This window comes from Schistocerca serialis, chromosome 12 (genome assembly GCF_023864345.2).
Source record: "Schistocerca serialis cubense isolate TAMUIC-IGC-003099 chromosome 12, iqSchSeri2.2, whole genome shotgun sequence".
Classification (NCBI taxonomy): domain Eukaryota; kingdom Metazoa; phylum Arthropoda; class Insecta; order Orthoptera; family Acrididae; genus Schistocerca; species Schistocerca serialis.
The window spans coordinates 36,658,033-36,674,133 of record NC_064649.1 but is presented as its reverse complement, the minus strand read 5'-3'; the positions used below and the strand labels follow the sequence as shown (position 1 = coordinate 36,674,133).

Sequence of the window (16,101 nt, the reverse complement as noted above, 5' to 3'; positions counted from 1 at the left end):
CCATTTGGATAACTCTTTTGTGGTTCCTTTTTTATGTTGGCTGTTACATCCTCCAACACTCTACTCCTGTCACTGTCCGTGTGCAGCAGCTGCAGTGAGTGGTGCATTGGTGGAGGTGACAAACCCCAACTGTGAAATGCAACCCTCAGTCTCCATGCTGTCAACAAAGAGTGCACACCCTACAGTGCAGCAACCTTCTGCTTTTTCTCTGCTTGGTGCAGGGACCCACACTCAACTAGTTGTAGGCCACTATCTTTGTTAATTAGACTGTCTTGGGCAGAGTTCCAATGGCCTCTTTGACCACACAACTCAGAAGGAGGCTGACTGCCTTAGTATCTTGCTTTTGTTGTAGTTTAGAATATGGCCAATTTTTATACTATGGTTCGCCATGCCTGATTTGGCAGTCTGGCCTAATTCAGTGCAGTGTCTATGTTCACAACACAACACCTCTCTTCTACTATGTGTAGAATTTCCCTAATGCATGCCTTGCTGCATTGAGAGAGGATTTCTTAGACTCTACGTCGGCGCCGCTGCCACCACCTATACTCACAACACGCACAGCAACAGTAGCAGAGATATGGAGGAGATTGTGGCCAATATATATAGCATGCCAAACCAAGCAGTCATCAGCAACCAGCAAAAAGATGGCAAAAACTGTGCTTGCTGAAATATCGTGGAGACCTTACGACGTGATCTGGGCAGGCACTCTAAAGTCTACAGCATAAATATAATGAACATTTAGATAAACTGAGTCAGCAGAAAAATGCTCCAACTGGAGGACAAAATAGGCGAATATGCTCCTGTTTAAAAAAGACTCTGACCAAAAAATGGGGTTCCAGTTGCCTTATTCTACCTTCCTCAGCACATTTAAAAATTTTCCGAAAAATTTTGGGATGCAAACACAATCACGCTTTTTTCAACATCCAACTCACCTCTCACTCCACAAGTTCCCCTCACTGAAACTTGGTGACAGACTCTATACCATTGTTTTGAGTCGCTCACACCCATCCACACCCACTTGCCCATTCTCTCTCATTCATTCATTAAGACCAACTGTCATTGTCTCATTGTGTCTCTCTAACTGTCACTGTCTCCCATCTCTCAGCCACAGTCGCCTTCATTCTGTCCTACTGTTACTGTCCCCTCTGACTGTCACTGTCTTGCCCTTTCTCTCTCTTACTGCTACTACCTCACTCATTCCTTCCCACTGCTGCCGTCTCTTCTCACTGCACTCTCTCTCCCTCATTGTCATGGACTCTGTTTCTCATTATCACCGGCTCTCATGCATTTACAACTTCTCCTTCTCTGTATTCCTCTCCCACTGGCACTATCTCTTTCACACTTTTCCCAGCTTTGTTCTGTCACTGTCAACTATGTTCCTCTGCCACTTTGTCCCTCCCTTTCTCTCACACTGCCATTGTGTCCATTGCGCTTTCTGTATCACAACCAACTAACTTTCAGCATTTATTATTTTTCCATCTCTCTCCCAGTTCCACTGTCTCCTACTCTCTCAGCATGAAAAAGTGTGAATATATTCAATTGCCAAAATTTTTGGGATAATTTTGAAACATGTTGAGGGAGGAATAATGAGGCAACTGGTACCCCGCTATCCAGTCAGAGTTTTTTTTAAATAGTAGCATATTCACCTTTTTTGTGTTCTGATAGAAGCATTTTCCTCCATGTTCCCTTCTTTTACCTCCACAGCATGGCATCTCACTCACATGAAAGGAACTTTACAGGTCAGTAAAATTTTGATAGTTTACTTACGTGAAACTGAAATAATGCAAACCTAATTTTAGACGTCAGACCAGATTTTATTTGGTCAAAAATTTTGCGTGGGCTTCAGTACTACAATATGCGGTTCCCAGAACCCTTCGAATGATAACTGAGACACTTTACAGCATAGTACTCTGGGCTACATCAGTTTAGAAACTATGTTTTCATCTCACATTGGATTTTATAAGCAAACTTTTTATGAACAAGTAGGATAACTGTGAATCTCTGTACCTCAGACACAGAAAAAGATATCAAGAAATTTTCAAGGTTGTTCAAGACCAGGATCTTAGGAATACATTATAAAAATTTGAGCAATTTGCAATGCATAGTTGTCTTGGTTTTGGTACCCAAAAACTATCCATGTTTTTGGGGTGTTTCTCAATACAGGATAAAGATATCTGAAAATGGGAAAATGGCATTTCTAGGCAAATTCCTTGAGAATATCCCATTGAGCAATTTACTCCAGTTAGTCATTTCAATACCTAATGAAAAATGCTTTTTCCAGGTTTTCTAGGAACCACCTGTGAACTAAGTGGTGCCTCCATAAGACCTATTAAGCACACTGTAGACCACATATAATGCAAAAAGAACGAACAGTTTGCTCTATTTGCTTAAGCTGGAGCAGTTTCAGTAAGACAGTCCTTTTATTGGGTATACAAATGATCCCTAGCCCAAGGACTATCCAAATCGTTTGACTGTACCTTCCTATCACTAATAGCACTCAAGGAACAAGCCCCAAGAAAATCCTCTTTTTACACACGGCATTTTGGAACGTGTCGGTAATGCGCGCCGTCGCACACGCACTGACTAGAATTAACGTACCGGCATTCGTCCTCGAGGTTGGCGAGCTCCGCAGTCGCGGCCGCGAGCCTCTGTCGTGCACGTAGGTAGCTGACAAGCAGCGTGTAGAGGGGGTGCTGCTGCAGCCGCCCCCCACCTCCCCGTAGCTGTGCGTCCACAAATTCAGCAGCCACGTCCTCCGTCGCCTCCAGTTCTGGGTTGGTGCACAGGGCGACCAACTGCGCCTCCGTGAAGGGACGCACTTCTGGAGGAGCGTGCTGAGGCACCTCAGACTCTGGAGGAGCTGATGCCACCACTGGCTGCGGTTCCGGCTGCTGTATTGCTTCTTTCTGGAAAGATGCAATGCTGCTTCAAGCTGTGGCTAACATGCTATTAGATGTGTACAACTGAAAATGCAGAGCGAGACAGGGATGCTATTTTATAATTTGGAAGTAGGTAACCTTGGTGTTTTGAAGGAATTTCGTCACTCAATGAAGGCAAGCCTTTCAGTCCTGGCTGCATACTAATTATGTTCCCTCCAGAGTAAATTGATGAAAGGCTCCATTTTTAGGGTTCCATACCTCAGTCGGTAAAAACAGAACCCTTACATGGTCACTTACTTGTCTGTCTGCCTGTTGTTGTTGTTGTCGTGGTCTTCAGTCCAGAGACTGGTTTGATGCAGCTCTCCATGCTACTCTATCCTGTGCAAGCTTCTTTCTCTCCCAGTATCTACTGCAACCTACATCCTTCTGAATCTGTTTAGTGTATTCATCTCTTGGTCTCCCTCTGTGATTTTTACCCTCCACGCTGCCCTCCAATACTAAATTGGTGATCCCTCGACGCCTCAGAATATGCCCTACCAACCGATCCCTTCTTCTGATCAAGTTGTGCCACAAATTTCTCTTCTCTCCAATTCTATTCAATACCTCCTCATTTGTTATGTGATCTACCCATCTAATCTTCAGCATTCATCTGTAGCACCACATATCGAAAACTTTCATTCTCTTCTTCTCTAAACTATTTGTCGTCCATGTTTCACTTCCATACATGGCTACACTCCATACAAATACTTTCAGAAACAACTTCCTGACACTTAAATCTGTACTCAATGTTAACAAATTTCTTTTCTTCAGAAATGCTTTCCTTGCCACTGCCAATCTGCATTTTATATTCTCTCTACTTCGACCATCATCAGTTATTTTGATCCCCAAATAGCAGAACTCCTTTACTACTTTAAGTGTCTCATTTCCTAATCTAATTCCCTCAGCATCACCCAACTTAATTCGACTACATTCCATTATCCTCGTTTTGCTTTTGTTGATGTTCATTTTATATCCTCCTTTCAAGACACTGCCCATTCCGTTCAGCTGCTCTTCCAGATACTTTGCTGTCTCTGACAGAATTACAATGTCTTCTCCATGGATTTTAATACCTACTCCGAATTTTTCTTTTGTTTCCTTTACTGCTTGCTCAATATACAGATTGAATAACATCGGGGAGAGGCTACAACCCTGTCTCACTCCCTTCCCAACCACTGCTTCCCTTTCGTGCCCCTCGACTCTAATAACTGCCATCTGGTTTCTGTACAAATTGTAAATAGCCTTTCGCTCCCTGTATTTTACCCCTGCCACCTTCAGAATGTGAAAGAGAGTATTCCAGTCAACATTGTCAAAAGCTTTCTCTTAGTCTACAAATGATAGAAATGTAGGTTTGCCTTTCCTTAATCTATCTTCTAAAATAAGTCGTAGGGTCAGTATTGCCTCACGTGTTCCAACATTTCTACGGAATCCAAACTGATCTTCGCCTAGGTCGGCTTCTACCAGTTTTTCCATTCATCTGTAAAGAATTCGGGTTAGTATTTTGCAGCAGTGGCTTATTAAACTAATAGTTCGGTAATTTTCACATCTGTCAACACCTGCTTTCTTTGGGATTGGAATTATTATATTCTTCTTGAAGTCTGAGGGCATTTCGCCTGTCTCATATATCTTGCTCACCAGATGGTAGAGTTTTGTCAGGACTTGCTCTCCCAAGGCTGTCAGCAGTTCTAATGGAATGTTGTCTACTCACAGGGCCTTGTTTCGATTCAGGTCTTTCAGTGCTCTGTCAAACTCTTCATGCAGTATAATATCTCCCATTTCATCTTCATCTACATTCTCTTCCATTTCCACAATATTGTATTTAAGAACATCACCCTTGTATAGACCCTCTATATACTGCTTCCAACTCCCTGCTTTCCCTTCTTTACTTAGAACTGGGTTTCCTTGTGAGCTCTTGACATTCATGCAAGTCGTTCTCTTTTCTCCAAAAGTCTCTTTAATTTTCTTGTAGGCAGTATCTGTCTTACCCCTACTGAGATAAGCCTCTACATACTTATATTTGTCCTCTAGCCATCCCTGCTTAGCCATTTTGCACCTCCTGTCGATCTCATTTTTGAGAAGTTTGTATTCTGTTAATACTCATTTTTCTCCGGAGCTGGGAGATGCATCATGTCGGAATTTATGCCACATACTATGGTCTACTGTCCCTTGACAGTGTAAAATCTTTAAGCTTCCAAGTCAATGCAACCCAAACATATGGCCATTTACATCAAGTATTTTGATATTCGCAAATTCACTTATCAAAACCTTTAGGGTACTATCTGTTGACCTAGAATCGTGAAATTTGGCAAGGCGGAAGGTTTTACAATGCAAATAAAGGGAAAAATGTACATGATCTAGTCTCTCCTTGAGCCAGCAGCGATTATGGATTAAGACTCAAAGGAGTTACAGACACTGGCTGCAAGTGAGCATTAATTGAAATTTGTGTCAGACCTGGATTCAAACCGGGGTCTCCTGTTTATTAAGCAGATGCTCTGACTGCTAAGCCACCCAGGCATAGTGGTCATTGCAACTGTATGGACTTTGCTAGCACACCTCACATCAGACCCAAATCCTAAAATTATCTTCACGCTACTGAAGTAGTGTCCCTTGCCCATTATGTTCATTACTCACAGCATTTTGCCAGTTACCATGAGAATTTGAACTCTTTAACAAAGAAAGTCTTCATTGCGCAAAATTGTATTGTACGAATTATATGTTGTGTTCCCCACAGTCGTCTTGTAGACATCTGTTTAAGGAGTTGGGCAGTCTGACTACTGCTTCACAGTATATTTATTCCCTTATGAAGTTTATTGTAAATAATCCACTGCAGCTTGAATGTACAAAATTACTACACAAAGTCTGTCATTAGCACAGCAGGGAGTGCACAATGCCACTGCTAAAATTTTTGATGACTTAGCCAGGGATATAGAATGTCTGATGGACAGCAAAGTAAAATTTGAAAACAAACTGAAGAAGTTCCTCCTTTATAACTCCTCCTGCTCTGCAGAAGAATTTCTATTATTGTAATTTCTAATAGGTGATGGGTAGGAATTAGCAACTCACATCTCTATATTTAATAATAATAATTATAATAAGACAAACAAAACTTATAAATGTTCAGCTTGTAATCATATTTACAAACTGTGATGTGAATGTAAAATGACTCTTTCCACACCGTTACGATTTTTTGTGTAAATGATCCAAGGAAGATAGCTTACCACCACAACCTACATTTAAAAAATAACATAGAAGCAAAATAAATACTCTTAGTGATCTGTCCTACTTCTGGTTGTGCATGCTATCACATACCACATCATCATTATGCCATGGTACAAAGCTGAAATCAGTACCTTCAACAGATCCCCTACCACACCATCAATAAGTGAGTAGGAAACATGTGAAAAATATGGAGAACCTTTGACACCACTTTTCACTGCACCGTAAGAACACGTGTTCAAACAAACATTTACTCCTAAAAACAGGCCAGTTTTCAGACTCACAAAAAATGCAAAGAACTGTTTAAATTGTTTTGATGTATTTCACACACTAACAGTGTACTTTGCATCACAGTAGTTGCAGCTACACACATAACTGTGAGTTTTGTGGAGATCTGGCCGAGCCACGGCCAGTTGGAGTAAATACTGCTGTGAGCAATGTTAGCAGCTGCTGACTGAAATGAAATCTCATGTGGGGCAGTACCGGTGAGAGATGGGAATGTACTAGACCTGGCCTACAGCTTAATGGGAGAGGTTGACTAAGCTTCTTGCACATAATACCAGGGGATCAAAAAGTCAGTATAAATTTGGAAACTTAATAAACCACGGAATAATGTAGATAGAGAGGTAAAAATTGACACACATGCTTGGAATGACATGGGGTTTTATTAGAACCACCCCATATTGCTAGACGTGAGAAAGATCTCTTGCGTGTGTCTTTTGGTGATGATCGTGTGCTCAGCCGCCACTTTCGTCATGCTTGGCCTCCCAGGTCCCCAGACCTCAGTCCATGCGATTATTGGCTCTGGGGTTACCTGAAGTCGCAAGTGTATCGTGATCGACCAACATCTCTAGGGATGCTGAAAGACAACATCCAACCCCAATGCCTCACCGTAACTCTGGACGTGCTTTATAGTGCTGTTCACAACATTATTCCTCGGCTACAGCTATTGTTGAGGAATGATGGTGGACATATTGAGCATTTCCTGTAAAGAACATCGTCTTTGCTTTGTCTTACTTTGTTATGCTAATTATTGCTATTCTGATCAGATGAAGCGCCATCTGTCAACATATTTTGAACTTTTGTATTTTTTTGGTTCTAATAAAACCCCATGTCATTCCAAGCATGTGTGTCAATTTGTACCTTTCTATCTACATTATTCCGTGATTTATTCAGTTTTCAAATTTATACTGACTTTTTGATCACCCGGTATATGGGGGCTACCATCACACATAGCAGAGGTTACTGGTGTCAGAGGGGGCACCTTTTTTACGTTGGAATAAGGATCCAGGCACTGCGTTTTGGAAGAGGTAAAAATAACAGAAGAGCTCCACAAAATTCTTAATAATGCACAGAAAAGTAAGGGTAGCTTGTTCCATCACAATGTAGGAGCACTGAGTAATAAGGTATAAGAGCTTCTTGTCTGTCTGGAAAATTTAGAGAGCTGTGAAAAGGTAGAGGTCCTGTGCTAGTCTGAGCACCACAGAACCACAGCGTTAGGTAAGTTACATATAAAAATTTTACTATTCCAAGTTACTCATGCAGAAATAATGCAGGAAAAGGAGGAGCTGTTACACACATTAAGACAGAACACAAGTTCGGCAGCATTGAGACAAGTAGGTTTTGTAGTGATCAGCACATAGAAATGTGTCGTTGTGAATTAATGCTGAAAAATAGTTCACTTTTAATTGTAACTGTATATAGATCCCCACTTGAAAATTTTGAACTGTTTATGAGGAATCTGGATTCCTTACTGTGGGATCTGTCAGACAGCAGCAAACAGTTAACAGTCTGTGGTGATTTGAATGTAGATTTTCTACACAATTCTGATAGGACAAATGATCTGGAAATCTCATTTGGGTCCTAAAATTTGGTCTCTCCAACAGGGGTGGAAAAAAACAGAAGGACCCTAAATGATAATGTTTTCTTTGATGATGCTCAATGTAAGACAATAACTATTTACCCAGCAACAAATGCTCTCTCTGTTCATGACGCACAGTTAATTAGGAGAAATAACATAGCACCTTACAGCACGCATACTCTTCAGTGGAAATCAGTTAGAATAATTAATGATTCCACAACAAATGTTTTTTAGAACAGCTAACAGGAGATAACATGGGACATAATTTATAATGAAACAAATGCCAACATAAAATTTAGTGTATTCCCTGATAACTTCATATCATTATTTGAAAATAGCTTTCCACATAAGCTAATCAGAACAGACACTAAACAGCCATGTAAAAAACCATAGATCACTTAGAGAGATTGGAGTATCTCATGAATGGAAAAAGGAAATTTATCTTTTGGCAAGAACAAGTAGGGATCCTGCAGAAGTTGCACAACACAAAAACTGCTCGAAATTAGTAAGGAAGGTTATTAAAAAAATCAAAGACCATGCACATACTGTCATAAATCAGTACTTCCAACTACACACTTAAGACTATATGGAATGGTAAGACGAGAGATAGGACAACCAGCAATAGGACAAGATAGCATCACCACTGAACTGAATGGAAAGGCTTTAAATTATGAGTCACAGATAGCAAATGCATTTAATAAACATTTCTTAAATACAGGAGAAAACATGGGGATGAACAGTTCAGGAGCAAAATCACAGCAGTGTGTTCAAAATGTAACTTTCATAAAATTCAGTCATATGAATGTATCATCAACTTCTTCTTCTGAAATCATTAAAATTATACATTCTCTCAAATATGAAAGCTCTTCTGGTTTTGATGGTGTTTCCAAAAATTTGTTCCCATGTAATAAGCCCTGTCTTTTCTGAAATATGTACTGCATCACTAACTCAAGGCATTTTTCCAGAGAGATTGAGATATGCCATTGTTAAACCCCTCTTTAAGAAAGGTGATAACAGAGATATCAATAAATACCAAGGCTTTTTGCCACTGACAACATTCTCCAAAATTTTTCAGATGATGATGTATTCTAGAATAGTATCTCACCTAAGCAACAATAGTATCTTTAGCAGATCAGATTTCAGGATTGCTCTACTGAAAATGTCATAAAATGCCATTAAAAATTCATTCACCAGATTTTACAAGCATTAAATAATAAAATAATGCCAATTGGTATTTTGGGTCAATGGAAGCATCCGATTCCACCCATCTGCTTTGACCCATGGCGTAAGGGTGTTATGTTGTGTGACGTCATTAAGGCGCAGAGTTTATGAGTTTGTTGTGTGTGTGTGTGTGTGTGTGTGTGTGTGTGTGTGTGTGTGTGTTTTGTGGTTTTGTTATTCATAGTTGTAGGTGTTGGGTTTTTTCATATCAATAGCTATGGTTGACATATACAGGTCAAGGGAAATTACCAGTATTAATTTTCGTAGTTTTGTGTGCAGGTATTGGTGTTTTGGAATGGTCAGCTGTGATCAAGGGAAATGTCTGATTCCATTTTCCATAGTTTTTGCTGTAGGCGTTGTTGTTTTGGTATTGACAGCTGCGGTTGACCTATGTAGGTCAAGGGAAGTGTCTGATTCCTGTAGATTTTGTGAATTTTTTTTTTTTTTTTTTAGCTTGTACCCTCCCTAAAACCCCCAGTATCCTGCGGTTGTCCCGTTAGTTTCATTGTATTTTAGGAGCGAGGTGTTATTGTCTTATTTACACATATTTTCGTGTTTGTTGCCATACGTATGTAGTGACATCATGGAGCCATATTGGAGACGCTTACACAAGCCATTTCCGCCATTTTGATGACATCATGGGTCATAGCAGACGGGTGGAATCGGACACTTCCGTAATCCCGGTACTTTTTGTGACCTCTCTAAGGCATCTGGCTGTGTGGATCATAGTACTCTCCTAGAGAAATTGATGTTTTATAAGACTGATGGTATAGCCAACCAACGGATAATGTCATATCTAAGCAAAAGAATCAGTGACTGGTTTTCTGCGGATGTTCTCACCTTCAGTTTTAAAAAGACACATTATATTCAGCTCTGCACACTACACCAGTGATAAGTGTAACACTTTGTGAGGAAATAATAAATAGAGGAGAGACTTCAAAATTCAGAGGGGTCGATGTTGATGAGAATTTAAATTGGTGGGGGGGGGGGGGGGGGGGGGGGAATTGGAACGCCTAAGACAACTAAGAATCATTGCATATCTTGGGGAGAGACAAATCAGTAAGCTGACATATTTTAAATATTTTCATTCAATAATGTCATATGTCTGGGGTTACTCATCTTTAAGAAAGAAAGTCTTCATTGTGCAAAAACGTGCTGACCAATGATTGTCTTGTAGACACCTCTTTAAGGGCATTCTGATTACTGCTTCGCAGTATTTTTATACACTCATTAAGTTTGTTGTAAATAATCCACTACGGTTCAAAATGAACAATGAGCTACATAACTACAATACAAGAAGGAAAAATTACATTCATTACTCCACATTAATGTTGTCTTTAGCACAATGCTGCAATGAAAATTTTTGAGCACTTACCCACTGATATAAAATGCTTGACAGACAGTAAAGTAAAATTTGATAAACTGAGAAAATTTCTCCTTGACAACTACTCATGTTCTGTAATGCGTAAAAGGAAGTGCATTGGAATTGCTAACTCACATGTGTATCTTTTTTCTTTTTGCATTAAAAAAAATCTTAGAAATGTTGAGAATGTAACCCTATGTAAAAATTTGTGATGTGAATGTAAAATGACTCATTCCACACCATTACAATCTATCATGCAAAATGACCCATGGAAAATGTAACAAACTGAGCAACTGTGGTAAGTAACTAGGATATATTACATTTCTACCCTTTTAGACAGTTTTCCTGCAATGTTTTTAAAGTGTAAATAAAATAATGAAGTGTCGCAGAGTAGTTCTTTCCCTTTGAAAGGCAAACTATATACTTGAAACAGTTCAGTGTGGAATGAGGAAACACTAATTTTTAAATATGACACTGTCTTTACAATAACAACTATGAAAAAAATTTGTAGGGCCTATTTAAAAAAAAAAACAACAACTTGGTAACTGCTAAAAGTTAATGTATTGGACACCCCTTGCAATTATCAATATGGCACTGATGTAAACATTAGGCTTCACTACTGGTCAATTTGTTACCACAACCAGATTTTCTGCTTTCACATTAGTTCACTTACAACGAAACTGTCGCCTTCAAACCTAACCTAAAGCTCGGGCTGCACTATCGATCAGTCTGTTACCACAACCAATATTTCAGATGTCCAATACATAACTTTATCCTCATAACTTAATTACATGGAAAGGTGCAGGCAAAAACTAGAAATAGAAGTGTGTGGAGTGAAGAGAAATCATTGTGAAACACAGTCATTATTCGTGATTAACTTCTTGACTTCACAGTCATCTTATAGATCTAAGCACCCAATAAGCTCACCTTTGTTACAGCATTTGCTGGAGGTTCCTCAAGGCGCTCTGTTGTGTGTAAAGGCGATTCCAGTTTAGTATCCTGCTCATTCTTATCAGGACTCACTCTCAGGTGGTATGAGTGCATTTCCTTCATTTCTGTGCCATTGGACACCTTGTCCAACATCGTATCACCTTCCTGAAAGGGCATCGGTTCACTGTCTGACAGTTCAATACAAACATCCGTTGTGGAAACAACACACTCCGCTGTACTTCCAGAACTAGCCTTTTCTCTTTCCTTCTTATAATTTCGAGGCAGATCGTCTGCTTCCTCCGCTGCTTCCACGTCCTCCTGACTCGCATTAAATATTTCACTTTCAATGTTTGATATGTTCTGAGCTTCAATACAAGAGTCTGCATTCTGTGATTCTTTTGAAGATGATGCATGGTTCGCAGGTCTGGACTGGGCGTCGTAATCGAAGTCTTCCAATTTGGGGCATTCCGGAATGTCAGTCTCTAAAAAGTCCTCTTCAATTCTCTTGGTTTGTTTCTTTTTCACCTGAAATTACCCATTAGAAAAATCAATGTTATGAGAACACAATTGTTCCGCACAGTTGACACAAATCTACATAAACGAAATAAGATCAAGGAATGAACGGTTTAAAATGAGAACAGACGTTACATATGACTCTATCGTGAGCTGAGTATCAATATTTACGAACGGCATCCATGTCAACAATACCGGAATGTTTACAATGATAAACCTCTCGATATTGAGGCTAATTCTGATTTCGACACGGAGTTAAGAACAAAGAAACGTCAATTTGTAGAAAAAACTGTAAAACTAGAACGTAAAATTATTTAGTTTCACTCACTGGCTTTGGTTTTTGTTTCTCCATTGTCTTAAACGTTGGGATCCAATCACTTGGCAAAAATTAGAAGAGCCTCACACGAAATTCTTCGTATTATTCACTATGCTTTACCATTTTTGGCACTGCATGATTAAATCGAGTACCGCAATATAAGCGGGCACTTAACAATAATTTCAACCATCAACACTTCCCTTCGCAACAGGATTCACCATAACACTCCACAAGCAGCAGCTAACAGCTGCAGACTGGCGGCCATTATTCTTGTGACGTTTCTTCTCAATACAACGAATGGCAACACTGACTGTCAAATGTAAATATAGAACACTTTAATTACAGCTGCAAGTGCAATAGAAGAAGCGTATTAGGCGTGCACAATGCCTACCCGTATCTGAAATTTTGCGGAGTTACCTTAACTGTACAACAGTTTCCTTTGTCTATCGCTCTTTGTATACGTTATCGATGTTTCCAACTGCGTAGGCGACTATGTGCTGGCTTTATTGACGTTTTCTAGCTCTGACGTTCGTCAACTCATAGTACGTACTAGACCTAGTACACAACAGAACAGTACAGTACAGTAGCTAAGCCAGCAACTGCGCGCTATGTCGCTGTGTAGAATACGGTCCTAATAGTTCTGTCAAAACCATATAACTTGCCGCGTCTTATACAAATCAAGAGTCAAAACTTAGCCTTATCAAGAAACAGCGCAGACAGTAGTGGGATAGGTCTACAACTGATTCCCAGCAATACATTTCCTCATGAGCTAGAACACTGTTCAGTTTTATTTCGTAGAAAAAAACAAACTGAATAGTTAAGTTTTTGCTATGTGTTTCATCTGGCATCACTCACATAAGCACAAGAAAAGAACTTTACAGCAGTCACTTTTAGTCAGTTATTGGGTAATGTTCTAGGGAAAGTCAGCCAACAAAAGAGTTATAATGCTTCAAAAGAAAATCACCAGAAACGTGTGCAATCCAACAAACAGATTCATGCCATAAGTTACGGTATTTTAGGAAACTAACTGTTCGTTCTTTATACATTTTGTCGATTTTCCTTTGCAATACCCACAATACACTTGAAAATTGCCAGATCAGGTACAATTATAGCACTCACCACAAAGAACATTTCAAACTTCCAACACACAGATTAAAACTGTTTGCCTCGACCAAGTAGATACAGTACTGAAGATAAGTAATGAACTAAATAGGAATATAGTTAACATGGAGCTTGGCTCATTGAAACAATGACTGTACAAACTTTTAGTTGATAAGTGCTACGATTCCACAGAAAAATTTATGAAAAACAGTTTGAACAAAAAATACATTTATATGTACATTTAAAAATTACATTGCATATACGACAGTACAATAAGCTGGTAAAAAAATTTTAGAAATGAAAACAACAAACATAGTCATCATGTTTTTTGCAGTATTAGCTTGCTCCTGTATAAAGAAATATAACTATAAATGGTGAGGTTGTTAGAACCCCATAGGGTGCATGTGGCTGACGGGGGAAAGCCTCCAAGATATGGGTGGTGCTGGGGAAATTAAATACCCGGGTGGACCAAATACTAACTTAGGTCTAAACACATCAGCATCTGTTCTGGCATCCAGAAGCTAGTGATCAGTGTCTGTCCATCCAGTTGGTGGAGCTGCTACAAATATGTCTTGGTCTCAACAATCAAGTCTTTAACATTTGTGATTTCTGAAAGAGATCATCACAACCAACTTCAAGTTGAAAAAATCACAATGGAACAATAGGAAGAATATCCACTACCCCAGGCCCCAGTAAATATACTGGACTTTCCTGGTCATCGGGATCTGGAAAATCAGGAACATCATGAGGAGGAGAATCGGAGTGTCTCAAAACCTCTTCACAATCTCTATATTAGCATGCGTAACACAAATACGCTTGTGACGATAGGCAAACTCAAACAGTTTACAAATATTCTGGAAACATTTCAAGTTAGAATCCTCACAATACAAGAGACATGTTTCACAGATGAAAACCACTTCAGCACAGGAAACTACAGCATATACAAATGAAAACTTGCTGTCAGAAGAGGAACACCGATGATGTTTAGCACAGGATTTGTGATTCACAAATTAGTCATCGACAACATCCTAGTTTTCAATTCAGTATCAGAAACAATCTCTACAATGACCTTCAAATTAGGAAACAAAAGATGTACAATCATCAATGCACACACACCAACAAATGATTACAACAGGAAGAAACCACAAGAAGTTGAAGATTTTTGGGAAGACATGGGAGGAATGTCACATAAAATACCAAAAAGTGACCCCCCACCTTATAATCCTATCTGCAAACAAAGGCTCCACTATTGTCGTTTTGAACCACAAGTATTACCTGGTGGAAGAACTCTGTCAACTGCCAGATACTTCCACCTACAAACCTTGCCACAGCGACCCCATTCGAGTAATCCAGCAGGATCTCTAGTCACTACTCAAATCCTTAGGCCCATCCCAGAACGTCTCACTGGAGTCCATCTCTCTACTCACCCCTACCACTCCCCGCACCCCTACTTTCTACGTGCCTCCTAAAGTCCATAAACCTAACCACCCAGGATGCCCCATTGTGGCCAGTTACTGTGCCCCCACTGAGAGAATCTCTGCTCTCATAGACCAACACCTTCAACCCATTACCCCGAAACTAACCTCCTATTTAAAAGATACCAACCGTTCCCTCCACCTACTCTCCACAGTTCCTGTCCCTTTACCACGCTGTGCCCTACTCATCACTATTGATGCCACCTCCCTATACACTAACATTCCTAATACCCATGACCTTACCGCTATTGAACTCTACCTTTCCCAACGCCCAACAGATTCCAAGCCAACAACCTCCCTCCTAGTCACCATGACTAACTATATACTCACCCACAATTACTTCTTACCTCCAAACAAATCCATTGTATGGCTATGGGCACGTGCATGGCACCATTCTATGCCGACCTGTTCATGGGCCATCTATAGGAATCCTTCCTAAAAACCCAGAATCCTAAACCCCTCACCTGGTTCAGATTCATAGATGACATCTTTGCTAACTGGATCAAAGGTGAGGGCACCATATGCACATTCTTCCAGAACATCAACAACTTCTCCCCCATTTGCTTCACCTGGTCCTACTCAACCCAACAAGCCACCTTCCTAGATGTTGACCTCCACCTCAAAGATGGCTACATCCATACCTCCGTCCATATCATACCTACTAACCACCAGCAATATTTCCACTTTGACAGCTGCCACCAAAAATTCCCTTCTGTGCAGCCTAGCCACCCGTGGTTGTCGCATCTGCAGTAACAAGCAGTCACTCTCAAAATATACCAAGGGTCTCATTGAAGCCTCCACTGATCATAATTATCTTCCCAACCTTGTACAAAAACAAATCTCCCCTGCCTTACCTTTCCAGTCTCCCATCACCTCTCAAAGTCCCCCCATCCAGCCGTAGAGAAGCATTCACCTTGTAACTCAGTATCACCCAGGGCTGGAGCAACTGAATTACATTCTCCACAAGGGTTTTGATTACCTCTTGTCGTACCATGAAACGAGAAATGTCCTGCCCACTATCCTTCCCACCCCTCCCAGAGTGGTATTCCACTGCCCACTGAACGTACACAATATACTCGTCCATTCTTACACAACCCCTGCTCCCAATCCCTTACCCTATGGCTCATACCCCTGTAATAGACTTAGATGCAATTTCAAAAGCCAAAACAAAAACCCACAACATGGAAAAT

The 16,101-nt window shown here is 40.2% G+C and overlaps 1 protein-coding gene across 1 annotated transcript in view; it reads right to left on the bottom strand.

The window, feature by feature from the left end:
* Nucleotides 1-12,563, bottom strand: part of LOC126428401 (ectopic P granules protein 5 homolog) — a 359,767-nt gene extending 347,204 nt beyond the window's left edge. Inside the window, exons 1-3 of the mRNA XM_050090322.1 lie at nucleotides 12,348-12,563; nucleotides 11,504-12,031; nucleotides 2,599-2,906 (exon numbers count right to left, since the gene is read on the bottom strand). Coding sequence (XP_049946279.1) covers nucleotides 2,599-2,906; nucleotides 11,504-12,031; nucleotides 12,348-12,371 — 860 coding nt within the window. The 5' untranslated portion in view covers nucleotides 12,372-12,563. The remainder of the gene's footprint in view (nucleotides 1-2,598; nucleotides 2,907-11,503; nucleotides 12,032-12,347) is intronic.
* Nucleotides 12,564-16,101: the final 3,538 nt, after the last annotated feature.